The 27,126-nt window shown below is 46.7% G+C and overlaps 2 protein-coding genes across 3 annotated transcripts; one reads left to right on the top strand and one right to left on the bottom strand.

The window, feature by feature from the left end:
• Positions 1-18,245: 18,245 nt before the first annotated feature.
• On the top strand, positions 18,246-25,359 carry taf5 (TAF5 RNA polymerase II, TATA box binding protein (TBP)-associated factor). Its single transcript, XM_064315378.1, has 11 exons — positions 18,246-19,051; positions 19,476-19,701; positions 20,033-20,348; positions 20,648-20,811; positions 20,955-21,090; positions 21,510-21,630; positions 23,090-23,219; positions 23,429-23,593; positions 23,750-23,927; positions 24,095-24,272; positions 24,663-25,359. The coding sequence occupies exons 1-11, from the start codon at positions 18,619-18,621 to the stop codon at positions 24,875-24,877; spliced, it is 2,262 nt and encodes a 753-aa protein (XP_064171448.1). The 5' UTR covers positions 18,246-18,618; the 3' UTR covers positions 24,878-25,359.
• Positions 25,349-27,081, bottom strand: atp5md (ATP synthase membrane subunit k). 2 transcript variants are annotated; one of them, XM_064315724.1, is made up of 4 exons: positions 26,926-27,081; positions 26,115-26,214; positions 25,816-25,911; positions 25,349-25,478 (listed from the first exon to the last, which is right to left on the bottom strand). In XM_064315724.1, exons 2-3 carry the CDS (start codon positions 26,199-26,201, stop codon positions 25,822-25,824), a joined length of 177 nt encoding a protein of 58 aa, XP_064171794.1. In that variant the 5' UTR covers positions 26,202-26,214; positions 26,926-27,081; the 3' UTR covers positions 25,349-25,478; positions 25,816-25,821. The 2 variants fall into 2 exon arrangements, with proteins under 2 accessions (XP_064171794.1, XP_064171803.1); XM_064315733.1 differs by lacking the exon at positions 26,926-27,081 and adding an exon at positions 26,819-26,878 and having other exon boundaries at positions 25,421-25,478.
• Between the last annotated feature and the right edge of the window lie 45 nt (positions 27,082-27,126).

Here is a 27,126-nt window from a genome sequence, read left to right as displayed (position 1 = left end):
TCGAGCCAGCAGTGTCTAGGCTGCAAAACTGAGAGACCTACTGGTGCTGAGCTTCTTTTGCTAAATCAGCCAAACGTGTCCAATCAAAGCCACATGTTTCACCCTAAAAAGACAGTAAGTGCACATGTTGCCTGAAAATAAAATGTGTTTAAATGAATAAAGTTAAAGTAAAAAATGTACTATTTTGATCTGGCAGCAGGCTGAACTGAGCATGTGATCCATGTTTATGGAAAATATATGGTTATGGGTCATGCCTCAAATAAATGTTATGATAAAAGGAGCCACTGGAAATTAATGACAGTTGGAAAATGACTTACTTTGAACCGCTTATAAATCTCCCCATCTTGGAAGCCATTACATTGACATATGACTTCATCAAAATATAAGCTAAATGTGATTAAAAACATCCCCACTTACACAAATCACTGTCTCAACGTGTTGACATGCTGACACATTTATAGCTCATGTCAGTTTTTGCTGACTTGTTTATGGGTTCATATATTTTTGCTTCTAATCAGTGATTATAGAGGCACACTAACTGACTTCACATGCAAAGCACCACGTCTATATGAAGTCATCAGGTCATATGGACACATTATTTGGTGGAGACATTTCAAGGGGGACGTTATTTAATGTTGCAACGTGGCCATTCCTTTGAAGCAGGAAGGGGTTCACAGAGGCACAGTTTCCAGGCTTACTCTGCAGCCCTGGTGCAGTTTTCCTTTCACAGAACCTCACATCTGCGGCGATTTACTGATGATGAGGGACACGGTGCTCACTTACAAACGTTCCCCTCTGCAACGTGCTGCACCTTCATGTCCTTCCTGGCTGCAGGAGTATACATTGGCCCTGATGAGCCGGGGCGCTTCATTCTGTGATAAGTCCTGTGGTGTGTGATAGAGTCAGAGTGGAGCGCTCGCTGTGGGCCCACACGCTGGGGATCTCTGCATGCGTAGCGCTCACACAGCGCAGGAGAGCTGCACTGCGGAACAAGGCCCAGAACCATCAGACCTGCCTCAGCTCTGCACTGCCAACAAACAGCTCATAGTGTGTGTGTGTCTGTGTGTGTGTGTGAGTTGGTGAGTATGTGTGTGAGTGTGAGTGTGTGTGTGTGTGTGTGCATGCATGCTTGTGTGTACGTGTGAGTGTGTGTGTGTGTGTGGGTGTGTGTGAGTGTGTGTGTGTGTGTGTGAGTTGGTGAGAATAGCCGCGTTTCCACCGCAGGAACTATACCCCGGAACTAGGAACCTTTTGAGGAACTCAGTGCGTTTCCACCGCAGGAACTAGGGTCTAAATTTAGTTCTGGGGGCTTTGTTTTACCCCCCAAAACGTTCCTGCTCGGGGGGTAGTACTTTCCGAAAGTACAGGAACCTTTTGGGTGGAGCTTGCAGCGCTGAACATTTCTGATTGGTCGAGTACTCGTAGCATTTGTGTTGTATTTATTTTCCGCCATTACCCGCCATGTTTGAAAATATGCAGCGGCAAACCAATTTGTTTTCATAATAACTTCAAATCAAACTTGTATGTTATGCGGCGCAGTAGCCTACTTTTGGTTATAGCCTGTCAACGTCTTGGAATTATAACGTGTGCTCTTCTGTTCTTTTCTTGCTTTAGTATTCGTTTTATAAAATACTAAGCATTCGTGCTGGGACAGCATATTACGTAGGCTACCAAAACATTCAAACGGATTAATTCGGTTGCTGAATATTTTCTTCCGGATTTTCTTTGTTAGCCCGTTGTAATTGACTCAAAACGTTTGATACAGTTATGTGAGGTATGCGGTAGTTCTGCACAATTAACATTGGTGATACAGTACAAGCAAACTGGAAATCACCTTCCGCACTTTTTATCCGGGTAAAATAACAGGTTAATTCTAGTAATCTTCCCTTTAGCTTTTTCAGACTGCCGTAATTTTACTCAATTTTACTGCCATTTTTCAATTCCACGAAAAGACTAGGAAGACTATGGACTCATTTATGGTGCATGGTTCGCATCTGGAGGGCACACTTCGCTGCTCGGCTAGCAGTAACTTCGAAGGAAAGCAAACGGTGGCTGTACCACTACTAATTTACATTTTCACGCAAGTCCGAGTTTTCGTTCTATTCTTGTCATTTTGCGATTAGCCTATATGGAATTGACGACGAGAAAGTAATAAAACAGCAAATTGTTTACAACGTGTGCATGTTTTCTGCTGTTAATGAATGTGTTTGAGAGGATATATGAAAATCAATAAATACAAAAGTAACCATATATAGTCATTGTTGGTAACCCGTTGTATATAAGTGGAATAAACCCCTCCGGGCTGTCCCGGTTATTAGAAAATAATGTAGGCTACTTCGGTGGTAGTATAGGGTTACAGAAGAAATCATATGACAGATGGACCGACGACAACGTCAGTGGGCTAATTTGCCTAATCTTCGCGGTACTTTAGACCCCGGTGGAAACGCAGACAACCATTGGCTGAAGGAACCTTTTAGTTCCTGGTAAAGTAGTTCCTGGGACTGAAAGTTCCGGGTAATTTTGGTGGAAACGCGGCTTATGTGTGTGTGTGTGTGTGTGTGTGTGTGTGCATGCATGCATGTGTGTATGTGTGAGTGTGTCTGTGCACGCATGTGTGCGTGCGCGCGTGCACGTCCTCAGGTGAAGCGTGGGGAGACGTATTTAATCCACACACTATTTTAATGTGTTTAAAACTCATTTATTCTTGCGTGGGAGCAGCAGCAGGAGAACTGCTGGAGCGTTATTATCGGGCTGTCGGGGAATATTGATGCACGTGATCACTCCCGCTAACTCCCGCCCCCCACCGAGGCCCTCGCTCGTGTGCTATGGCACTGGCGGGACGGGGTTGACTTGCACAGACTGTGAGTTTTCTTAGTTCTCGTGCCCAAAGCGCTGCATGCATGTCGTGCTGCAGAGGTGTGTGTGACCGCCTCTCCTCTGTCTGTCCTTCACGTCCGATGCCTGCTGACTCATCCCCCGATCATTCTGAGTAGTCCGGTCCTTTTCACCGCGCTTCTCCGAATGCTGCAGGCCAAGGCCACCTTCGCACACACACTTCAAAACAGATTGTGTGTTTAATTAAAATTGGGTTTCCAAAAACACACACACACGCACACACACAAATAAAAATTCAACACTTGTGTTTGTGAGCAGGAACAGACAAAATTTTAGTCTTAACTCTGAGATGAGCGTCCCTTTCTACGTATGGAGACGGCCTCAAATACATGCATTTATGAGCCTTGTAAGTGCACTGTATGATCTTCCTGCAGTTAGTCTGACTGGGGCAAGCCTCAGTTAGCGGGACAACACCCACAGACGTCTGTCTCCCGTCCCCTCGCAGCTGTGCAGCTCGTTTACCTGCTGAAGGAGCGTAACACCTCCGCGCGCCCAAGCGCAGGTCGATTTCCTCCTCGCGGCTCCAGTCCGCTATGACCCTATTTCTGTTTAGCGCTTTTGCCGTGCGCCGTTGCCATGGCAGCCTCTCTGGGGGCGTATCCCATCTCCCCCCTGCAATGGCGCGCGGAGCGCCGTCGTCGTCGCCAACGCCCCCTGCGGCCGGCTGACAATAGGCTGGCCGACGCCCCTAGTCCCCGCGCGCTCTGTGATGTCACCGACCGGACCCAGCAGACGCGGTCTGTGTCGTTCTACAGGCAGTTTGTGCGGGACTGAATCCCACTTTCAAATTCACCGACTCTCTAAAAAGGCTGGTGACGGGGGATTTAAGAAGAGAAGAAGTGTGCCGTGCCTTTCCTCATACCGCCTGTGTATTGTTGTATCGCGACAAAGCTATGGTTCGCTCAACACAGTGTTAAGAGTAAAAACAACAGAAGGACAACTTTACCGCTGTTTATTCTCTGTGAAAGAGCTCAGTTATATTAACTTAAAGCGTGTAAGCTTGTACCAATCACATTACAGTCCTACTCACATCTATCAGTACGAAAATATAGAACCACGTAACGTGCCCAAGTGGCTGCAAATCTCCGACGGATGAAAGGTTTGGGTTACGTAAGAGTCTTACACTGATGTTGCATGTAGCCTGGCATGCATAATTCAAGCTTTCAGAACATTTATCCATTTCCCCCTCCAGCCCGGCAGCTGGGCTCTCCGTCAGCGCTAACAGCATCCAGAACGTTCTCCCGCGCTGCCGCGAAAAAATAAGCAGCCCGCAGGGAGAGGCCGTGCGATTTATCACTGTCACCCTGCACGCGCCCACCCGACCGGCTGCAGTGAGCTGGGTCTTCAGCATGCACGACCTGTAGCCATTACACTACATCACATTACATTACATTACATTACATTACATTACATTACAGGCATTTAGCAGACACTCTTAGCTGCCTGTTTCCTTTCTAACCTGCATGATGATGGGGGGGTTGGGGGGGTCGGGGGGGTCGGGAGGGATGGGGCGGGGGGGATGGTGGTTATGGTGGAACTAGCTTGTTTTCCTGTGCTCATTTCAAGCAATTTAAGGTCAATTGTTCCATCTTTATCAGTTCCATAAAATGGTGAACTAGCTCCTGATTTATTTTGCAGGTCCTTCCATATGGTCCGCAGAGCTATGTGCTGATGATAAAGTGCACTACCTGACAATAACTGGAGCGAACTACTGAAGCTGCCCAGGACAATTATTTGTGATCCGTTATGTAAAACGTTTTTGGGAGAAGGTAAAAAGTCTTGTCTAATCCTGGGGGTGCTTAATGATAAAGTGCAGAGCAGAATTGTTTGAAACTTTCTTCTCCGAGCCTCTGAGGGAAAAAGAAGATAATTTGAGAGGAAGTGCTTCTGTGCAAACCTCAAAATGACTGTTACAGTGGTTTCCCAGGCGATGGTGCCTGCCAACGATACCCATCTGGCAGAGGAACGGTTGCAAATGAAAGAAAATAACTCAAACAGGTGTGGATACACGTAGTAAAGCTGGACATTTATGCGATTAAATTCACATGAGATACACCAGACGAGACGTGCGGTGCAGACTGTAGGGCAGCCGAATCATTACAGATATTTAGCAGATGCTCTTATCCAGAGCGACTTACACAACCTTTTTTTGTATACTGTAGCATTTGCATTGCATCCATTTATACAGCTGGATATATACTGAAGCATTGCAGGTTTAGCACCTTGCTCAAGGGTACAACGACACTGTCCTACCTGAACCTGTGACTTTTAGTTTACAAGACCAGCGCCTTCCCCATTGTACTACACTACCGCCCTGAATGGCGCCAGATCCGTGTACAGGTGGGGGCTCGAGCCACTCCAGCACCCTCTGAGCTGTGATCACTTTTTGTGATCCCTGACCTGTTACCGTCTCTGCTTTCCACCTGTCTGATTGAAGGAACGAACACTTGAAAGGAGAGTGGGCTGTCTGCTGTCTTTAAAAAATAAATAAATAAAAAAATAGAATACAGCCGGCCTTTTCCCACGCTGACTTTGATGTTCCCCCGTTTCCATGGCGCTGAGGTGCCCCGTACAGTGGCTTGCTTCCTGCGCGTCCCAGTTGCCACTGACGTGCTGACCGCAGGAGAAAACAGACACCGGAATCGAGTATTCATAGTGCACACATAAACAGGTATTGATTTCTGCGCCGCAGAAGCATCTCATTCATCGCGGCGTACTTGTCGGTAATTAAATTTGACGAATGCGCGTCTGGCACCGGGCCTTGCGATCCACAGCCCTCGCGGGCTGCTTTAGAGAAGAGCCGCCAATGTGCGCTGTTAAAATATTTACAGCCTGAAGCCAACTGGCGTGCCAGGAGAGCGGACTGACGGAGAGTTCGCATCTAATGGCCAGGCAATTGGCAGGAGGATCAGTGTGCCCAGATGAGTAATTATTTGCGAAATGGAGGAGTTAGATGCTGGTGCTGTCAGTGTGTGGAACGATCTGCCGGTGAGGGGGGGGGTTGGCAGGGGGGGTGATCCATCACCGCGCGGTCAGGTCAGACACTGGACACACGGTGTGAGGACTGTCCTGCTGGGTCCCCAGAACCACAGCTGGAACTCAACACTGTGTGTGTGTGCGTGTGTGTGTGTTGGGTGGTATGAATGTTTGCTTTCAACAATGGCTACCAAGCAGCAGATGGCACGCAGCTGAACATGTTGGCATTGCCATGTGTGTGGCTTCTGATTAAAATGGATGGGTCTCCCGAATTTGGTAGACACTAGCATCGTACCCATTTTCATATAAATGGTCTCAATTCAAAAAGAAAGACATCCATTTTCGTCCTTGTGAATTTCACAAACGCACCTGTGTGTTCTCATGGTCTCGTGGTCTGCCATTGGCTTTGACGGTGTGCTGTCCGTTACCGGCAACAAATGCAAATCAGAAAAAAATTGATCTCGTGTCTCCACGCTTGCATGGGCCAAAGCACGCACAAGTACAGGTAAATAACTCCTGTTCCACGCTCCAGAGATGCTGTGCTATTTCTCCATTTGTCTGCAATAATACCGCTTTCGAGCAATCACAGCAAAGGGAGGTCAAAGGGAGGCTGTGTACTTTTCAGTTTTACAAATTGTGTTTCCATTTGGTTCTCTCTTCTCTGGAAGTGTTATTCCTCTGAAATTTATTTCCTTGAAACACGTCTATTTTCTCTCTGCATTCCATCTACACCTGCTCAGAGCTTCTTTCCCAAAGAGGTGAAATGTGTGAAATTATAATTGACTAGAACCTAGTCAACAGACTAAACCAAAGCACGCTGAATTTAAAATGGGAGAAGTACAGAAATCATACAACCCATAAATCATAATCACATCCCTGGGTTTTTTTATAATAAAAAGGCGTGAGTTATTCATTAACATCTATGTCCTGCAGTACACTTGGCTGAAAGGCGTTCGGCTCATTTGGAGGAGAGTGCCGCTGTGCTGTGTATGTTCCTGTTCACCGTTTTGGCCAAGGCTGAAACATACATGCCTTCTGTTCAGCCCACATTTCCCCTTCAACAGACTCCGCGGATGAGGTCAGGAAGTGGTGGGCCTCTTCCGGCTGCCTTATCCAATCACCTTCAACGTCGGCAGAAAGTAGTGGGCCTCCTACTGCTCCTTCACCCAATCGGCTTCGACGCTGACAGGAAGAGGTGAACCACTTCCTGCTTTTCGCCCAATCACCTTTGATGCCGATCTGGCCCACGGCAGATGTAGCCCGATGAATGGAGGTGGAGCGGAGGGCTTAGCTAGCCAGGAGCAGGTGGAATAGGAGGAGTGGGAGGAGCAGGAGGAGCGGAAAGAACAGGAGGAGCAGGTGGAACAGGAGGAGAAGGAGGCGCAGAAATCATCACCTCCCATCACAGTCGATACTGATCGTTTCCTGTGATGAATTGAACAGCTTCCCCAGTGCTCAGCACTTCTAGACATGTGTGGCCACGTTGAGTGACCGATTCGATTGGCTGTCCCGTGGGAGGCTACGCTCCTCCACCCCATGCCCCCCCCCTACTCCATTGCCACATAAATTCAGGCCACCAGCCCCCACACAGCCAGGTGGACCCTGGTCTCCTCTGACAAACCCTGCACCCTGTGCTCAACCAGAACAGATCTGCCTTATAGAACACGTCAAGGGATGGCCAAGAAAGTCATTTAAGCCATTAATCCAGGGACGGCTTCTAAACCAGCAACATTTGACACATCCCTGTTTCCCCCACCAACCATGCATTCACTTCAACAGCCAGATTCCATGTTTACTACCCACTGGGGTCAAGAGCCATCCCCATCAATCAAACCAAGGGTCATATGTAAACACTCAGAGGTATGAACTAAAAGGCATGTCAGTTCACACACAGGGGATCTATGATTCATTAAAATGCAAGTCGTTCAGTAACGCTCAGAAAAATAGGCAGTACACGCTGTTATAAAATGAGTGATGAATGTTGTAACGGTTGTTTGTTTTATTTAACGCATGCCAATAAATCATACTAATGGAGTCGGTCTCACTCTCTAGAATGAGGTGACGTGGAGGGAGTTTTAAATAACTAATGAAATGTTTAACATAACAAAAACGGCTCATTCCCCAGAACAAAGGCTACTCGGATATTAATAACTTGGCCGGTAGCCAGTCATTCCTTTTACTATGTCTTATTTATGTTTTTGCTGCGGCAGAGACTCATAATCAGGGTGACACAGAGGCCATCACAGTAAGAATTAATGCGTAGGACAATAAATCAGTGTTCTATTAAAATCAGTGCTAACCTATAGCCTTAGAACAATAACTGCAGCCATGCAACAGTAATTGTTTTTGTGCACTCCCGGTGCAGGGATCTTTGAGAGCAGCACACCTGCATCACACAAACGCACACACACACAAACGGAGGCTAATGATTATAAATGAACCCAACATTATTTCACGTCAGCATTTACATGGTGTCAAACAGAAATTCTTCCACTACATTACCGTGGATCTTAATTAGTCTGCTTGTACAGTAGTGCATAATAATGGTTATCATTGCACTGTGATATTTCAGTCAGGGACTGAGGTGATCGGATACTTTATGAGGGTGTCACACTATATCTTACGCTGTGTGTCAGTACAGGGTATGTCCGGGTGTGATTGATTAAACGTCATTATAGGTTTTCATTCATTTTACTTGGTGAAGAGTCCTTGACTTGAAACTCACTTTCAGTGAGGAAGCACTGAAAGTTGACTCATCTTTGTGAAGCGAAGAAACGGCCGTTTTCCATCTTAATGAGGAAAGAGCCCGAGGAGAGAACAATGAGCACGGAATGGATTCTAAATTAAATTCCATAAATTTCAGACTTCGCGAATCGAAGGCCCACGCAAAGATTAAATGAAAACCGTGGTGAAAAATGTTGGACGCCTGAGCGTTAACTTTTCCGAGGTATTTTTAGGCCCGCCGGAAAAAGAGATAGCCTGTCTGAGGTTTAGCACCTCGCTGAATATTCCATGGCTTTAATCTCGACCAATTTACTCCTTATCTCCCGAGCTCTTTATCACGTATGCCTCCAATGCATGTCCACTGCACACTGAGTGAGCCCCAATAATGTATTAATCCCCGACGTCCAGACACTAACTGAAGCATGAAGCCGCGTTTAATAGGGAATAAAATAGACTGTAGAATGAAGAGGCCATGACTGTATTTGAGTGCACCTTTTTTTATTAAAGCATGTTCTTATCAGACTCCCACAGTGAAAATTCCACAAAAATGTAATGTAAATTGGGTATTTTTTTAAAAATCCCTCAATATGCAATATTTAGAAAACTGGCCTCGGTTTGCAAAACCATGTTTGGACTACATTAGTTGAAGTGATTTTTTAAGAATGCTTCAACAGTGTGTCTTATCTGTGAAGTACTGCACAGACTTCTTCTGAAGATAAATCACAGTGGTGCTCTGGAAAGTGCCAAGTAATGCTCGGGGAAAATGCTAGCCTGCGGAATGCAAATTATGGATCTCTGATGAGTCACGTCAGCTGCAGATATATTTGAATAATTCATAGAAATAAAGAGGTCAGCTGTGGGGGATTGACATTGTCATTAAAAACACCTGTGTTGCAGCACTCTGCTTGTGCAGAGTGAAAAGCATTTCTCTTCCAAGCAGATCGTTGTCAGAATTGATCCATTCTCAGCAATTAAAATCTGATGCCACCAAGCAATCTTCACCCTTTAGTCTAGAACAGTGATCTACGTTACTGGATCCTGGTGGGCCAAGTGTCTACTGGTTTTCGTTGTTACTCAGCACTTAATTGATCAATTAAAGGAGTATGTTACACACATAACTCATCTCACTTGGTTTCTTGGGTCTGAATTGGTTGCTGATATTAAGGCAAAAACAAAACTAGCAAACCCTGCGGCCCACCTGGACCAGGAATGAATGTCGCCAATCCCAAAAAAAAAAACTTCATGTGAAATTTCAGGTGACATCATGGGGTTCCTGCAAGACTCAAGCGCGCCGTGGAAATTTTCCCACAAACAGCGACACTATTTCCTGGACATATTTCTTATTTCTATTTTTATTTTTTTCGGTATGGGGCAGCTGCCGCAGTGTTCCTGTAATTTAGAAGAGGAAATTTCCACCACGTTTGCTGCTGGTGACCAGATCAGCTGGGTTTTCCCCATCATTGGTCCCTCCGGTATTCTTTCATTACACTTCAATGCTGGTTAAAATGAGCCATTGTTTACTGGCATAATTTAGCATCTGCCAAAGTCCATTCGTGTATCGCGTCTCCACCTGTATTGCAGAGGGTTGTGGGTAATCAGTGCTGGGCCCTTTTGTTTTGAAGCCAGGAAGGAATACCCTTGCTGTTTTGGGCGCAGCGCAATTAATATGCCGGGCTCTTGAAATGAGTCAGCGGGTGAGCAAGGGGGCATCACCGGGGTCCTGTCAGCGTTTGCCGCCATACTTGATAAAGAAGAGAGAGGTTCAGCCCTGATATGGTCAGTTCTGCCTCCTCCAGCACGCAATGCAATTAGGCCCAGGCTCAGATGAATAATGCAAGGCTGTGTTCTCTCACACCCCCCACCCCCCCCCCCCCACCCCCCTGCCTGCAGAATCACAGGGCCTGTGCCCCCCCCCACCCGCCCCCCCCCCCCATCCCTGACAGCCATTATCACGCTCCACTGAACAAAGGCTCTGGGCCCTCCCCCCAGAGCACCCGGAGCATTGCTGGGTAAACAGCCCAAATCCAGCAGCCCCAGCCCCACCGTTTAATCAGGAAGCAGGGAGGGCGTAGCTGCGTGTCAGATTCGGCTTCTGTGAACTAAAGTCTTTATTTAAAGGGAAATCTCCCCTTGAATGAAAAAAAACACTAACCCAAATCACAGACAATGGTAAAATAACAATGTCTCCTATTTGGTACCTGTTTCCGGGTTTCATTTACATTTTTTAAAATGCCATTTAAATTGTTGAGGCCTTTGTTTATTAACACAATTGGGCAATGTCTTATGGGATTGCAGGCTCTCGAAAATCACACTTTTTGAAGGCAATTATTGGTGCTTAGGTGTGTTAATTTTAACGTTTTGATACCTCTGTGTGAACACAAACGAGGCGTTTAGCTACAACTCTGATGGTTGCTCTCAATGGTCCTCTTCGAATTCTATGCAAGTCATTTTTCAAGCCTGGCGATGAGGAAAGGGTATCCTAGCAATCATTTAAAAATTAACTGCTCGCTCGTGGCTAATTAGCCGCATGCTTCTGGCGGCATGATTTAGCTGAATGTCGCCGGTACCGTATTGGCTGTCCTGTGCCAGTGGCTTTGTTCTGCCAGTCTCTGTGACGTGCACTCGGGACGTTTCCCCGCCACGAAGGGACTCTAACAGGCCCTGGGTGAGGCTGTCCATCAGATGAATTAGGAATAATAATTATGGACGAGGTGAGGGGGTGCTGGGTTGAGGTTGCGCGAGTAAGCCAGTGCAGCCTTGCCGTTGGTTCGGTAATAAGCCTCCGTGTCTCTGTAGTGCAAAAGCCACCTGCTTCTCAGGACACACCCACTCCACTCACAGGCCTGCCCCCGTGTTAACAAGCACACTGTATTGATCTGAAAGGAAATGCTGTTCCCTCCTTGTACATGCTCAGGCATGGGAGTCCATGGAACCTCCCGGCTCCAGCCCTCGCCGCTCACCTTCCTTTTGTTTTCTGTCTTTGTTCGTCTCTCCTCGCAGGTCTAAGGACTGCCCAGTCTACAAATATTACCCAGGAATCAATCACACAGTAGATTTAAAGAGACAGTGCAGCATTGTAACCTTTAGTGAGGTACCTGACTTGACTTGCCTCTGTGAATATCCAGATGTATAAAGGAATTTTATGTAAAAAGAAAAAGAAAGCTGTTTAAGTTGCTCTGGATCTGCAAAATGCCTAAATGCATTGAGTCTTTCCATATTACAGCTTCATGCCTCATCGCTTTTACAAGTTTGCCTTTTTCCGGTGGGAGTTACAACTACTTATAGATTCATAGTCCAATCTGTATTTTTAAAGCATTTACTCGAGCCAGCAGTGCAGAACATTGCATATTACATCAGACACCAGAGCCCTTCAGAGGCGATGTTAATGAAAGGCTTCTCTGTGCTGTGCTGTGCTCTGAGGCAGTGTTAAGTAGAGGCTTCCCTGTGCTGTGCTGCGCTGTGCTGTGCTCAGAGGTGGTGTTAAGCAGAGGCTTCCCTGTGCTGTGCTGTGCTCAGAGGTGGTGTTAAGCAGAGGCTTCCCTGTGCTGTGCTGTGCTCAGAGGTGGTGTTAAGTAGAGGCTTCCCTGCGCTGTGCTGCGCTGTGCTGTGCTCAGTGAGTGTGATCAGTGGCACACAGGTTAGCTCAGCATGGCGGTTCATGTTTTAGTGTGTGCTGCAGCCGCTCCCCACAGTGGGAGAGAGCGGATTCTCTGAGCCTCACGACCCCGCTTCTCCTCCGGGCGCTCTCTCTCTCTGCTCCGCTTCGTCTGCGAGTCACACCACATGAAATATTGAGCTTCTGCAACGCAGCGGGGGGGTGGGGGGAGTGGGACCCGCTCTCACCATTTACTGCACTTTCAACTAAGATTTCAAAGGAAAAGGGAGGTTGGGTCGAAACAAAACCTCACTATGCAGCCATCTTGTTTCTGTGGGGAGGAAGAAGAAGAAAGAAGAAAAAAAAAAAAAACTCAAAATGGGAGTTCATTTGTTTTCAGCTTCCGGGACTGATTGGCAGAAATGCTCATTTTGGGATTCTCCAGGAAGCACTAAGACCCCGGAGAGACGGATTCTGGATGCTGGCTGCAGCCTGTATGAAGTCCTCTGAGGATTGATGGCAGCTGTGGTGCTGTAGTGTGTAATCTGGGCGACGCACGGAAATATCCATCACCGAGACACCGGCTCGTCTGCCAGGCGGGTCGCACAGCTTGTCGGAACACTTCCAGCAGACGCCGCCGCCGCGCCACATCGACAGCCCCTTATTAAGCTCAGCCTCGCTGGCACGCGCACCATCGGAAATAAATTAACCAGAGATTTAAATTAACTGGGGGGGGGGGGGGGGATCCTCAGTTACACCAAAGAACAAAGAAAGTACTCCATTCTTTCATTTTAAATTCTTTTTTATTCTTGGCTGCCCAAAGATGATTTGACTACATGGCGACAAGCTCTGCGCTTCTAGCTAATGTAGCTTTTCAGGAACGTGCAGCCCAACACCACTGGTCTACCAGCTCGCAGACCCTGCGTGACTGTCAACAACTCTCCCTCTCTCCCTCGCACTGTGTCATCTTATATCAAATACTCAAGCAAAATTAAGCTAGAAGTGATATTAATTAAATGCGTGAGCACTGTAATGGAAGAACGAGAAATAGCCAGAATGGAAATAACACATTTAATTATATAACGTATAACGTAATTAACGTAAACATCAACCTAAAAAAAAAAGTTAACAAACTGCATTTCAAAATGGAATCTGAGTGTCTAAAGCTTGAGGGAAAAGGATATTAGCTAAAAGAGAAAGGCTCTTTGGGTTCTTATTATCTACCATTTAAGATGGGAAAGGGCTAATTCCTTAATGGGAAGGTCATGAATTACTCAGATCAGACTCAATTAAGCTCTGCTCAAGACTGCTCACGTTCTGTTACCCCATTACACAGATCAGCTGCCCCGTCTCCTCTAAAGGAATCTAGTTAAACAGTGCCATCCACACAAAGCCCTGGATGGGAAGTGACAATTGTTTTTTATTTTTTAATGAGGAAGGTAGTTAAACATTTACGGCTCAGGGGGAAGGCGGGGCCTCGTGCCTCTCGACCATCCACAGAGTGAACACGGGCCCCTCCCCTGAGTGAGGACGTACCCGACAGCGCACGACGACGCTCACCTTCATCCTCCTCCCGATGAAGGAGCTCCACGTGGGTGAGGCAGACCCCCTCCAGGCACGTGCGCGAGACTCCTCGTGCGGAGGCTTCGCTCGTGGGTGGGGGGCGGGGGAGAAACGCACCAATCAGGCGCTGGATGCAGGGGGAGGGTCCATGGCAGTCCTTACTGTACTGTACGTGGAGCTGCCTGGAATATCTCACTCCAGGCGGGGGTGGGGGTGGGGGCGGGGAAGGCTCCCATACTTACTGTACCTGCACTGACCACCTAGCAGCTGTGGCCTCTCCAGCAATGCCTAATAGCACTAAAGACAATACAGTTTAACAAACACATTCATTTTTTTATTTATTTGCTACAGATTTTTTAATTGTTACATTAAAAACATCCATATTTCTCACAAAACATAATTCACTACTTCAATTAGATAATTTTGACCCCATCCAGAAAATTTTATTCTTAATATTCATTATTTTAAAAATATATAAAAAATAAAGAAATTCCAAAATGCTGATGGTGTAAATTGAGATTGATGTGACAGTATGTTTGGACCTGAACTGAACTGATGACCGTTCTCCTCGATCGCCCTGTCTGGAAGACAGTAGACGTGATGGACAGCTGGACTGCTTTGTCCACTCCACCCAACACCAGCCCCTGAGCTTCTGATTATCAGAGGCAACCAATGGCGATGGGGTGAGCCTCCCAGATTTAGGCCTGGCCCCGCCCCAACACCAGTTCCATCCTGAATGCTGAATGTATCCTTCAAGGGCAGGGGTTTTTAACATGTGATCAGGTGCAACCCAGATTCTATACTTTAAATCTGACTAAAAATTGAGTTTCCACAATTTTGGGTAATATGTTTAATATTGAGCCAGCAAACTGCAGCTTTTTAAATATGTATTTATGGTCTTTGATTCATATGTCAGAAAAAAATACATTTAACTGCAGGGTTTTAAAAATAAGCTGCACTTATATTATAATAGGTTATTTGCTGGAATACTATGGGAAACTCATATCTGAAAATGTATTGTGTGGAATAAGCTACTATGGAATGTTTGGTAATAAAATGAATATACACTTATTTATCGATACATAATCACTGCACTATTAAACAGCTATTCGTGGTATCCATGCTGATCTCTGTTCATAAAACAGAAGTTCATTAAATTCAGAACATTACAAACACCCAGTGTTATCAAGTAAAATTCACCTCTGGCTCCACCTCTTTGATAATAAATCTCAACAGAACATTGTCAGAGAAAATCATAATTTTACGTTTATTGCAACCAGTTTTAACGGAGATTTTTACGGAGATATAAACCTCGTGCAGTGAAACGCTAATGGTGAAGGAAACGGTGCTTTCCCTGATACAGCTGCACGCGGCTGCCTTTGTGTTGCGCCACGCCCAGGTTGCACAGCGGGGGACCCAATGCTCGGAGGATGAAAGCGGCGCGTGTTCCTACAGCGCGCGTGTGACATCGCCCTCACAAACAGGCGCTGCGCTCGAGGAGCGGTGCGTTTCCAGCGCAATTCCCTCCCGCGCGCCCGCCGCCGCACACAGCAGTAAATCAACATCAACAGCACTGCAGCAATCGCTGCTTAAATATTAATCTACAAGGGTCCCACGGCAGCGCAAGTGTGGCCTCTAACCGCATGCTTTTAATTTGCATGCAGCATTTCCCTCTGAATATTAGAACGTGTAACATTGATCATGTCAGTGGTTTCTTCATCTGTGTAGAAAGAATACAGGAATTCAAAGCACAGGCACGTTTCTTCACGTCTCCTTCGGAAACACTCCTAAATTCCTGGGTGGAAATGTCTAACCATTAATTAAATGTAGATTGACACTTAAAATGCCGACATTGAGCATGGATCAAAAAAGAAGACTCCAACAGCCAATGAACGTGCACGCTGTCAAAAAGCTTTTTGTGCAATGATTACCTTTTGAGCAATCAACCCTTTTTTTCATGTTTGGACTATTAGGTCTATCCATGCAAGAAATGATTGCTTTCTTACATTGACTGCACTGACCACACGTGGAAATTGTACTTCATTCTCACGGTTCTGCGTAGCTTTCCAGCTGAATAAGTACTGTAAATACATTACTGGCCGTTTCTTTGTTGTTCAGGCCCAGAAGGCCAGAGGAAAAGATGCTTGTCACTAGAGGATGGGCGTGGCGCTTTTTGTCTGCCTCTTCACCGACTGGCAAATTGTGCCGCATGCTTAAGTGTTATAACAGAGGAGGCAGGTGGCTAAGCATCCGTTAATTAACGCAGCAGGCTGCAGGCAAGCGCGCATCTATAATTGCTATCTGTCTGGAGGTCGCGCACAGAGCCATTGATCTTAAATCAAAGATCCCTGGCTCTCTCTCTCTCTCTCTCTCTTTCAGGGACAGCTGTGGATTGGAGGTTGCACCAGCATTGCAAAATACTACACATGAAAAAGATGTTTTGGGGGGGGGAGAAAAAATACTGACATTTTTACACTTGGCAAACAAATCAGAACTGCAGTTGTGTGAGAAGCAATGGAATCTTTGAACACTGCTGCCACTCCCACCCAACACACCCCCACTACTCCCCCCCCCCCCCCCCCCCATGGTTCTAGCCCAAAACCCTCCCCAACCAATAGAAGGGAAAATGAACATATAAGCACAACACACTGCAAACCCAGCCCTGTCTCGAACACACCCAGATCTGAAAATGCGACATCTTGTTTACGACATTGCAGTGCTGCAGCACCAATGCCACAAATGGCTAAACATTTTTTACCAACACTCTTGGTACCATGAGCACAGCAAGCTTAATTAAAAATAAGGTTAACTTGATACAGGCTCCGTTTCAACAATGTGCTAACAAAATTGTGGCCACTTTATTGGTCTGTATACATACACTTTTGACTCAAAATGTGCTCTTTAAAATTGTTTTAGCCATATTATTCCTTAAAAAACCAAAACCCATAATTCAGATCTTAGCTCATATTTCTCTTACTGCACCCTCTTCCTGCTATTGAAGTTGAGCAATTTGGTAGGCTGTACCTTTCATATACCAATACACACAGCTGTGCAAGAAATTACATGTAGAAAACTGATTCAAACAGACCCAATAACTGTTAGACTCACCTAGCAACCACCCACCAAAATTTTAAATGGACACATGATCTAAAGGCCAATCTTTGGATCAATAAAGTACTTTGTCCTAATTTTGTGATAATCTCCTTATATCCTGACCTGTCCACACCACAATATTTATTTTCCCCCATCAAATTATTCACGCTAGTGAAGAGAGCAACATAAAAACATAAAATAAAGGAAGCAAAATTAACTATACATTTTTAAAACACAATTATGCTCACCTTGACAGAGGAAAAGTCAAATCATTGCTGCAAATTCAAGTCAAACTGAACAATAAAACTTTTTTCTCTTGCAGAGAGAAAGCCAAAGGAAAATGAATTATACTTATTTGTATTAAACTGCAGACACATTAAATCGTGGATTAAAATTCACGAGTGATAAGTGGAGTTCAGTAAACTGCAATAGAGTAAAAACACGCTGCGATATTCATTCTGTGATCAAATCGGGAACAAAATAAAAAGACTGAGACAGATATTGCCGTGGCTTTTCTGTGATGGAAAAACGAGAAGAAAAAAAACCTAAATAAATAAATAAATACATTTTATGTGACAAAAGCTCCATCTACTGGTGAAACACAGAAAAGCGGAAGTTTCCTCGCCAGCCTGTCATGAAGTTTGCTCAACATTATTTTCACAAATATTTATATACCTTGAGATGAAATATACACAAATACACTTAACACACACACACAAACACACCAAAAAAAAAATCCTGAAAGAAATGTGAAACTACACAAGGTATCAGCTATTCAAATTAAGTTCACTCTAATTAAATGCAATGGCATGTAGACAGAAACTAAAAATATCAAAGGAAAACATTCCTCAATTACAGTGAATCTGCACAGTCAATAATCCAAAATTTTTTTCAAATAAAAATATGCAAATGGTGGAATTTCATAGTATGTGACAGAGGGTTTAAATGCTATTTGCGTATGAGCTATATTTCACCTTGTATAAAGTACTGCATCTTACAAGCCAGCTGAATATAATCATCTTACATGCCAAAATTGGTCCAAAATTCATTTCCCATGTGAACATGGCATTAGGGGTGCTATAGTATGGAAATTTGCAACACAATTTTCTCACAAAAAATGTCTCATAATTTCACACCCTCGAAGGACTCCAGTTCAAAAACAGAAAGTCAAGCTCACGTCTCTTCTTTTAAAACTTCACATCCAGTCGCACAGCCAACACATTCGTCTGAAACCTACTTCATGGTTTTCTAATACCTGAGATCAAATATTCTCGTCGGTAAATCATGATGTGCGATTTGTTAAATACGCAAGCAACCGTAGCAATTTTCACAGGCCGGAGAGTTTTGAGAGGTGCACCAGCTAAGAGGAAGTCACGGCAACTACCTAGACCAATCAGATCAGAGGTTTGAGAAAATTGTGAAGAACGGGCGGATGTTGCTTTGTGATCTGAAACTGTGCAAATACCTGGGTCGCCTTAATCAAGTTGTACTAAAGATTGCAATATTTAATTTCCGCAGTATGTCAGGTCAACAAATATCCCAACGCTTCATCGTTCAAAACTGGGATTTAAAAGTTTCACGGTGCTTTTAAAATGATTCTCAATTTTCCTCAGACTGTCTAGCGCCACTGTGTCCCATGTCCCGCCTATCACAGTAATGGCCAATGAAAGCACAGGGACGTTTTGATATGCCAATCGCTACGCGAGCTTCAACGCGGTTCCTGGACCTTTACCTAGCCAGCTCTGGTTGAGATAATTCATCGCGTTTGGGAAATGGCGGCGGTGCAAGATGGGTCGATCGAACCGGAGAATGAGAAAGAAATGAAAACAGAACCGTTGAACGACGCAGCAGGAAACCACACCGCCTCCGTTGGTGGTGTTCTTTCCTCGTCTCCGGTCGCCGCATCATCGGTCGGAACACCGAAAGCCAACGCGGGGTCAGACGAACAGCAGACCTTGATTGCCGTACTGCAGTTTCTCAAGAGGAACAAGTTGGTCGAATCGGTCGATATTCTGCGCCGAGAAGCTGGAATTTTGGAAGACCTAGACGACACCCAGGGCTCCGATGCAGCGGGAACAGGATCAGGTGGTGGTGTGAATACAGGCGTTGAGGGTAGGGATGCATCGTCCTCCCTTTTCAACCGCGTGTCAGCTGCCACCACCGCCCCTTCAAGCGCCGCAGCTCCGGCTCCTGCTCCTGCGAAAGGTAAGGTGGTTAGCGAGCTAGCCAGCTGCCTCACACCAGCTACCTCACACCTACCAGTGTGGTCTCGGATTGATTTAATTCAGACATTCGGTTGTAGCTACAATTTGTACTATTAATGAGGACATGCTCTATGGATATGCTATTTTGGAACATCCCTAACTAGTACAAGCGAATTGGCCAACGTTAGCTAACGTTGTGCCAATAACTTTTCTACTTAGCCAGTGAACAGTTTGCAAGGCCATAGTGCTGCATCGTTTGTGCTTTGTATTAACTGAACTGTGACTTGCAAGATGACCAGCAGCGTATATGTCAAAACTTTTTATATCCACGTATAATGTTAGCTGTTTATATGCTTTGTCAGACTGGCGCACGCGTGTGTGAGTGTGTGGCGTTGTTTACAGTGAGATGTATATTACGTCCATAGGTGGGGAGGACCAACCGGACGTGAACGTCGTCCTATCGGCGTACAGCCAGCAGGGGGACCCGGTGCTGTACCCGGTGTATTACAACGGACTGAAGAACTTCATCGAGTCGGTCCTGGACTGCCACCGAGCCGAGCTCTCCCAAGTGTTCTATCCGCTGTTTGTACACATGTATTTGGAGCTGGTGTACAACAACCACGAAAATGAAGCGAAGGCATTTTTTGAAAAGTAAGTTTGCCGTTACATGTTTTCAGAATCTAACCAAGGCTAGGTCGTTGAGTTTCAATCAATACATTACAGGCATTTAGCAGAAGCTCTTCTCCAGAGCGACTTGCTCAACTTTTTTTTTATTTACATAGCAGTCACAGTGTATCCATCTATACAGCTGGATATGTACTGCAGCAATGCAGCTTAGGTACCTCGCTCAAGGGTACAACGGCAGTGTTCTAACTGGGAATCGAACCTATGACCTGTCGGTTACGAGGAAGGCCATAGGTTCGATCAGCGGAACTACTTAATACTTAACACTTGCACTTAATTTGCCTCTCTGTCCTCAAAGGTTCAGCGGAGACCAGGAGTGTTACTACCAGGACGACTTGCGCGTGCTGTCGGGCCTGAGCAAGAGGGAGCACATGAAGGGCAACGAGACGCTGCTGGACTTCCGCACCAGCAAGTTCGTGCTGCGCATCTCCAGGGACTCCTACCAGCTGCTGAAGAGGCACCTGCAGGAGCGGCAGAACAACCAGATCTGGAACATCATCCAGGAGCACCTCTACATCGACATCTTCGACGGCATGCCGCGGAGCAAGGGCCAGATCGACAGCATGTCGGGGAGCCTGGCCGGGGAGGCCAAGCGCGAGGCCAACAAGGCTAAGGTGCGCGGGCTGGCGGGCGTCCTCCCCGAAAGGCGTAGCGTCGTGTTAAAAGAACCGGGCCGAGCTCGTTGATTGGACACCTGCGTTCTGTTTGGGTTCTGATTGAAGAGCTGGCCTACGCTCTATGGCAGAGTGTTAGTGTTGACTGGCCTTTGGTATGCAGTGTGTTTTTGCCACGCGTGCAAACGGTGCAGCTGATTCATTTTTTTTTTTTTTTGGACTGCTGACTTTGCTTTGCGTGCTTGTGGACGATCTACTAACTGGGTGAGGGGTGGGGATTGTCTTGGTTGTGGCTGCAGGTGTTCTACGGGCTGTTGAAGGAGCCAGAGATCGAGGTGCCCCTCGACGACGAAGACGAGGAGGCTGAAAACGAAGAAGGCAAGCCCAAGAAGAAGAAACCCAAGAAGGACAGCATGGGGTCAAAGAGCAAAAAACAGGACCCAAACGCACCCCAGCAGAACAGGTATCTCAAGAGCCCCCACTACAGTTGCTAGAGACTTAGCATAACTAGCTGTTCATGTTGGAGCACTGAGAATTGCCCAAGCGATGTGATTGGTTAATGTTCAGAACGTAAGTGCAGTATTAATGTGGTGCCATGTCCCGCAGAATCCCTCTCCCGGAGCTGAAGGACTCGGACAAGCTGGATAAGATCATGAACATGAAGGAGGCCACGAAAAGGATTCGTCTGGGTCCCGACACCCTGCCGTCCATCTGCTTCTACTCCTTCCTCAACGCGTATCAGGTCAGAGAGGGGGGGGTCCCGATCGCTACGGATCTTTAGAGAGGGGGGGGTCCCCAGTCCCTGTGTCTCCGTAGAGAGGGGGGCTCCCAGTCCCTGTGTCTCCTTAGAGAGGGGGGGTCCCACTCCCTGTGTCTCCGTAGAGAGGGGGGGGTCCCAGTCCCTGTGTCTCCTTTGGGGGGGATCCTGATCCCCGCATTTCCATCGAGGGGACGGCCCCAGTTCCTGAGTCTCTGTTAACGAGCCATAATAAGCATGCGATTAACACCATTCACAACGACCCTCTGCGCAAAACGATTGTAAAGGTCGAGAAATTTCCGTTGCCGTGTCCTGCGATGCCGTTCAAGTGCTCGCCGCTCGCGTCTTTGAGCGGAGGATGTGAGCGGAGGATGTGAGCGGGTCTCCTTGTCCTCGGGTCTCAGGGTCTGACGGCGGTGGACTTCACCGACGACTCCAGCCTGATCGCGGGAGGGTTCGCCGACTCCACGGTGCGCGTGTGGAGCGTGACGCCCAAGAAGCTCCGTGGAGTCAAGTCCGCGGCCGGTAAGCAGTGACTCAGGCGGCCCTTTCCCACCCTTAGATCTGTGGTACATTAATGGTTAAATTGATTGTTATAATAGGTGCAGCACTGCTGAAAATGGTCATCTTATGGAAGCTGTACCAGGGAAGTTAGCCAGTGCCAGAGATGAGCGAATTCAGTATTTATTCTGAGGAGAATATGGTGGTGTTTTGAAACATAGAGACTGCTTGACTAAGTAACATCAGTTGGCTGTGTTGGGAACTTTTTTTGTCGTGAGTTTGGTTCAAGGAAGAGGAGTTGCGTTGTGTGTCGTGAGTTTGCTTAGGCGCAGATGAGTTGTGTTGTGAGTTTGCTTGGGCGCAGATGAGTTGTGTTGTGTGTCGTGAGTTTGCTTAGACACAGATGAGTTGCGTTGTGTGTCGTGAGTTTGCTTAGACGCAGATGAGTTGTGTTGTGTGTTCTGAGTTTGCTTGGACGCAGATGAGTTGCGTTGTGTGTTGTGAGTTTGCTTGGGCGCAGATGAGGTGCGTTGTGTGTCGTGAGTTTGCTTGGACGCAGATGAGTTGCGTTGTGTGTTGTGAGTTTGCTCGGGCGCAGATGAGGTGCGTTGTGTGTTGTGAGTTTGCTCGGACGCAGATGAGTTGCGTTGTGTTGTGAGTTTGCTCGGGCGCAGATGAGTTGCGTTGTGTTGTGAGTTTGCTCGGGTGCAGATGAGTTGAATTGTGTGTCATGAGTTTGCTCGGGCGCAGATGAGTTGCGTTGTGTTGTGAGTTTGCTCGGGCGCAGATGAGGAGCGGTGTGTTGTGAGTTTGCTTGGGCGCAGATGAGTTGTGTTGTGTGTTGTGAGTTCGCTTGGGCGCAGATGAGTTGCGTTGTGAGTTTGCTCGGGCGCAGATGAGGTGCGTTGTGTGTCGTGAGTTTGCTTGGGCGCAGGTGAGTTGCGTTGTGTTGTGAGTTTGCTTGGGCGCAGATGAGTTGCGTTGTGTGTTGTGAGTTTGCTTGGGCGCAGGTGAGTTGCGTTGTGTGTTGTGAGTTTGCTTGGGCGCAGATGAGTTACGTTGTGTGTTGTGGGTTTGCTTGGGCGCAGATGAGTTGCGTTCTGCGTCGTGAATTTGCTCGGACGCAGATAAGTTGCGTTGTGTGTCGTGAGTTTGCTCGGGCGCAGGTGAGGTGCGTTGTGTGTTGTGAGTTTGCTCGGACGCAGATGAGTTGCGTTGTGTGTTGTGAGTTTGCTCGGGCGCAGATGAGGTGCGTTGTGTGTTGTGAGTTTGCTCGGACGCAGATGAGTTGCGTTGTGTGTTGTGAGTTTGCTCGGGCGCAGATGAGGTGCGTTGTGTGTCGTGAGTTTGCTTGGGCGCAGGTGAGTTGCGTTGTGTTGTGAGTTTGCTCAGGCGCAGATGAGGAGCGTTGTGCGTCGTGTCGTGGTCTCTCGCGGCTTTGTGGTTCCCGCCAGGCGTGTGACGGCCGTGGCCTCTGTTCCAGACCTGAGTCTGATCGATAAGGAGTCGGACGACGTGCTGGAGAGGATAATGGATGAGAAGACGGCGAGCGAGTCCAAGATCCTGTACGGGCACGGTGGTCCTGTGTACGGCATTAGCTTCAGCCCGGACAGGTGAGCTGCCTGCCTGCTCCGCCCTCCCCCCTGGCAGTTATGGCCCCCCCATTACGCCTTACTGTCCTCCATTCACATATGTCATGTTCCACACTGTAAAATAGGCTGCCAGAGTGCACAGACCAAACTCTGTCCTATAAGGAGGTGCCTGGTGCTGTGGAAACCAATGAATCCTATTGCATTCCCCTTGTTTTTTTTTTCTTCTTCAGGAACTACCTGTTGTCGTGCTCTGAGGATGGCACTGTTCGGCTGTGGAGTCTGCAGACCTTCACATGTCTGGTGGGGTACAAGGGGCACAATTACCCCGTCTGGGACACGCAGTTCTCACCCTACGGCTACTATTTCGTGTCCGGGGGCCACGACCGAATCGCTCGGTAAGAATGCAGCGCGACCCCCCCCCCGGCGTTTGAGTTTGACTCAGAATCACAGAATAGCGTGATGCAGCCCTTCCCTGCCCCCTGGGGGAGCCCCTCATTACTGCTGTGAGCCCTGCTGCAGACGTGACCGTAGCGTGTCGTGCTGTCTGATAGGCTCTGGGCCACGGATCACTACCAGCCGCTGCGCATGTTCGCGGGCCACCTGGCCGACATCACCTGCACCCGCTTCCACCCCAACTCCAACTACGTGGCCACCGGGTCAGCGGACCGCACCATCCGGATGTGGGACATCCTGAGCGGGAACTGCGTCCGGATCTTCACCGGACACAAGGTATTGGGGGGGGAGTGAGTGCGGGGCGGGGGTGGTTGCGGGGTCGCATCCGTGTTCCTAACAGTGACTAGCTTTGGGGTGGGTGGAGGTAGGGCTCTGCAGAGAAAGGCCTCATCCATCGGGTCGCCATGGTAACGTCACCTACATTTAAAAAATTTTTTTTATAGGGGCCAATCCATTCCCTGGCCTTCTCGCCGAACGGGAAGTTCCTGGCGTCGGGGGCGACGGACGGCAGGGTGCTCCTGTGGGACATCGGCCACGGCCTGATGATCGGGGAGCTGAAGGGCCACATGGACACGGTCTACGCCCTGAGATTCAGCCGAGACGGGGAGATCCTGGCCTCAGGTCTGGCTCTTAGTGCTGTCGTTCGCTGTTACTGCTGTGCAGTTAATTTATTCACATTGTGCACTTCCCAGTCCAAAACAATCAGTCAAGTCTGTTCTGGGGTTTCGTGCCAACTGCTACTCTTAATTATTTTATTAGCCCAATCATTTATCTAATCTGACATTTTTGATTAAGTCCTGAGTCTTGATTTTGGAGCAAACCAGCATTGGTGTAATTGACCATTTAGAAAATGAAACCAGAAAAATTGACTGGAAGACCCGTGTACCAACTGGCCCACCCGTTTTTTGGACCAATCATTTTTCATTTGGTCAGAGTTGCTGATTTGTTTTTTTTGTTTTTTACAGCATCATTAACTGTAACTAATACAAACGCTGCCCTCCCTGCCTGCAGGTTCGATGGATAACACCGTCCGGCTGTGGGACTCCTTGAAGGCGTTCGACGACATCGAGACAGACGACTTCACCGCGGCCACAGGGCACATCCACCTGCCGGAGAACTCCCAGGAGCTGCTGCTGGGCACGTACATGACCAAATCCACGCCCGTCATCCACCTGCACTTCACCCGAAGGAATTTACTGCTGGCCGCTGGGGCCTACAATCCCTAGCAGCGTTCATCCCTAACCAGATTATCTTCTGCAAGTATGGCCCGCTGTGCATTTTTCATCCTGAACGCGGAACGCAAAATAACGTAGCCCGCACGGTTCGCTCATTAGACGGCCGTGTCCTTATCTTTATTTGCCGGGATGAAACTTGTACAGGTGCTCAGAGATGAGGAAATGTTTAAACAAAGGCTGTCAGGAAGTATTTTCCTCTGATGCTAAATGTGCAAACTGAATGTTCGTCAGTTATAACGTATGAGAGACCTGCCATTCAGATGTGATTGCTTACCAGTTCTAGCTAGCTGTTCCGACCAGTGTTGACGTGTAAAATACTGTGGTCCTATGCATCGAGTGGCACTTTAAATTATACAGTCTTTTTTATTGTCATACAGTCACTGCCAGGATCACATTGTTTCCTCAATTATGCCCACATGTATAGTCTTTTATACAGTTACATTACAGTGTAAATAAAACACATTTTCTATGTATCACTGTCTTTATTTTTTGACCCAAATTAACTCGAGTTGAAAGGTTGCCATCTTCATTAAAAAAAAAAAGAATTCCAGCTAGGTTCCACTTCTATACAGCATAGCACAGACAGGAACCCCTGTAGAAAAAGAAATAACTCAATGTGAGGGGGGGGGACAAGACACTAAACAGGTTTTCCATGGGTAGCAAGGACCTAATCAGCCACAGCATAGAGCATGCAATATCTCTAGTATTGACTAGTCTATACTGTAAAGCCATTCCAAAAGTGAACGTGAAACACCCTTACAAATGGTTGCATGAAGTCGGAAAATAAGTACATATCTGAACATGCATCGCTCTCGGTGAACTGCTTGCAAAATGCAATCTTACCCAGTCTGGAGTCCACACAGGATAATAAATTGTGGTAAATTCTCCACATGGCTGCACGTGCATCAGCATAATAAACCAGTACTCACCGCCAATTAGCTAGCTGTAACCGCCTTCTGCTTCTTGGGTTTCAGTTTAAAGAACAGGATAATCCCGGCAATTCCTGCATACGTAGCCAGCACGCACTGGAAGAACGACAAATCTGTTAATTCTCCTTCAGAGAAATTGAAAACGGATGTTTTCAAATGATAGTAATGGACTGCAAGATGGAAGGGTAACGGTTTCAATGTTAAACATAATTAACTTTGATGAAATTGCAAGATTGTCTTCTTTTCTCCTGCTATAAGCATTAGCGTTGAAAACCTGTGTTCTTCTGAAAGGGACTTACATTCCTCCTTCCTGTAATGGTGTATGCATTGAAGTACTTCGCAATACCAGTGAACTGGTGTTGCGTTCCTGCGTCGTGTCCTGCCATGCTTTCTCTGGTCCTATAATAATAAAAAATAATCAATGCTAATAACATGAGTCACAACCCATTTTAATATACAAAAAACGACAATTAATATGCCTTAAAGCAGGCATTCAAAAAACAAATTAAACAAAGACAGAATAAATTAATGCTAGCTGCACAGCCCAGCTATCTTGGTAAATAATTATGAGAGGTGTGATTGTATGCTATATTAAATTTTGCTTGCTAGGTTACAGTAACTGAATGTAGTTTTCAACAACAGCCGAACTAATCTTATATAACTAAAAAGGGGCCTTGCAAGTTGACTTACTGCTTATGTTACCAACTTAACTTAGTGTCATCACCCCTTCCATGGCTAAAGTCGCGTTTCCATGAGCCAGCAAAGCTAGCAAGCAAAATAACCAATTCCATCATTATTTTGCAACAAACTGTAGCTGGCATGTCTTCAGTTAGCTAAAGCTAGCAATCTTTCAATTTACTAACGTTAGACTAGTTAAGAAAGTGAGCTAGCTAAGTTAGCCATAGCAAGGCTGTGGTTAGCTGTCAAGCTTGCTTGCTTCTACCGTTAGCTAGCTGCTAGTTTTTAGTGGTAATATCACGAGCTGTCAAAACAACTCCAATACCTGAGCTGGAATTATTGGTGTACAAAAGGAGAGTATCTTTCAGCATATATCATTTCTCCGTTGTGCTACTATGTATACGGTTCTTTTTCGAGTTGCAAAAGGCTTACCTTTCAAACTCGACCCCACTGTTTGAACGAATTGCCCTTCAGAAACGGATGAGAAGGCAAATAAAAAGAGGAAGTCCCGCCCACAGTGAAGCCCACGCCATTTAATGATACAGCCCGATCTCATTGGTCAATGCATGGCCTATGCCATGAGTACAATGTGAATGTCAATCAAATGTTGGACACCGCCTATTTATGAACAGC

The sequence above is a fragment of the Anguilla rostrata genome, chromosome 2 (genome assembly GCF_018555375.3).
Source record: "Anguilla rostrata isolate EN2019 chromosome 2, ASM1855537v3, whole genome shotgun sequence".
Lineage (NCBI taxonomy): Eukaryota > Metazoa > Chordata > Actinopteri > Anguilliformes > Anguillidae > Anguilla > Anguilla rostrata.
Note: the sequence above shows the minus strand (reverse complement) of the source record. Positions and strands in the feature narration are given on the sequence as shown.

Coding starts and splice junctions, on each gene's coding strand:
- taf5 (XM_064315378.1), top strand. CDS start 18,619: ATGGCGGCGGTGCAAGATGGGTCGATCGAACCGGAGAATGAGAAAGAA. Junction 21,631..23,089: donor TGGAGTCAAGTCCGCGGCCG/GTAAGCAGTGAC, acceptor CCTCTGTTCCAG/ACCTGAGTCTGATCGATAAG. Junction 23,594..23,749: donor GGCCACGACCGAATCGCTCG/GTAAGAATGCAG, acceptor GCTGTCTGATAG/GCTCTGGGCCACGGATCACT.
- atp5md (XM_064315724.1), bottom strand. CDS start 26,201: ATGGCAGGACACGACGCAGGAACGCAACACCAGTTCACTGGTATTGCG. Junction 25,912..26,114: donor CCATTACAGGAAGGAGGAAT/GTAAGTCCCTTT, acceptor TCGTTCTTCCAG/TGCGTGCTGGCTACGTATGC.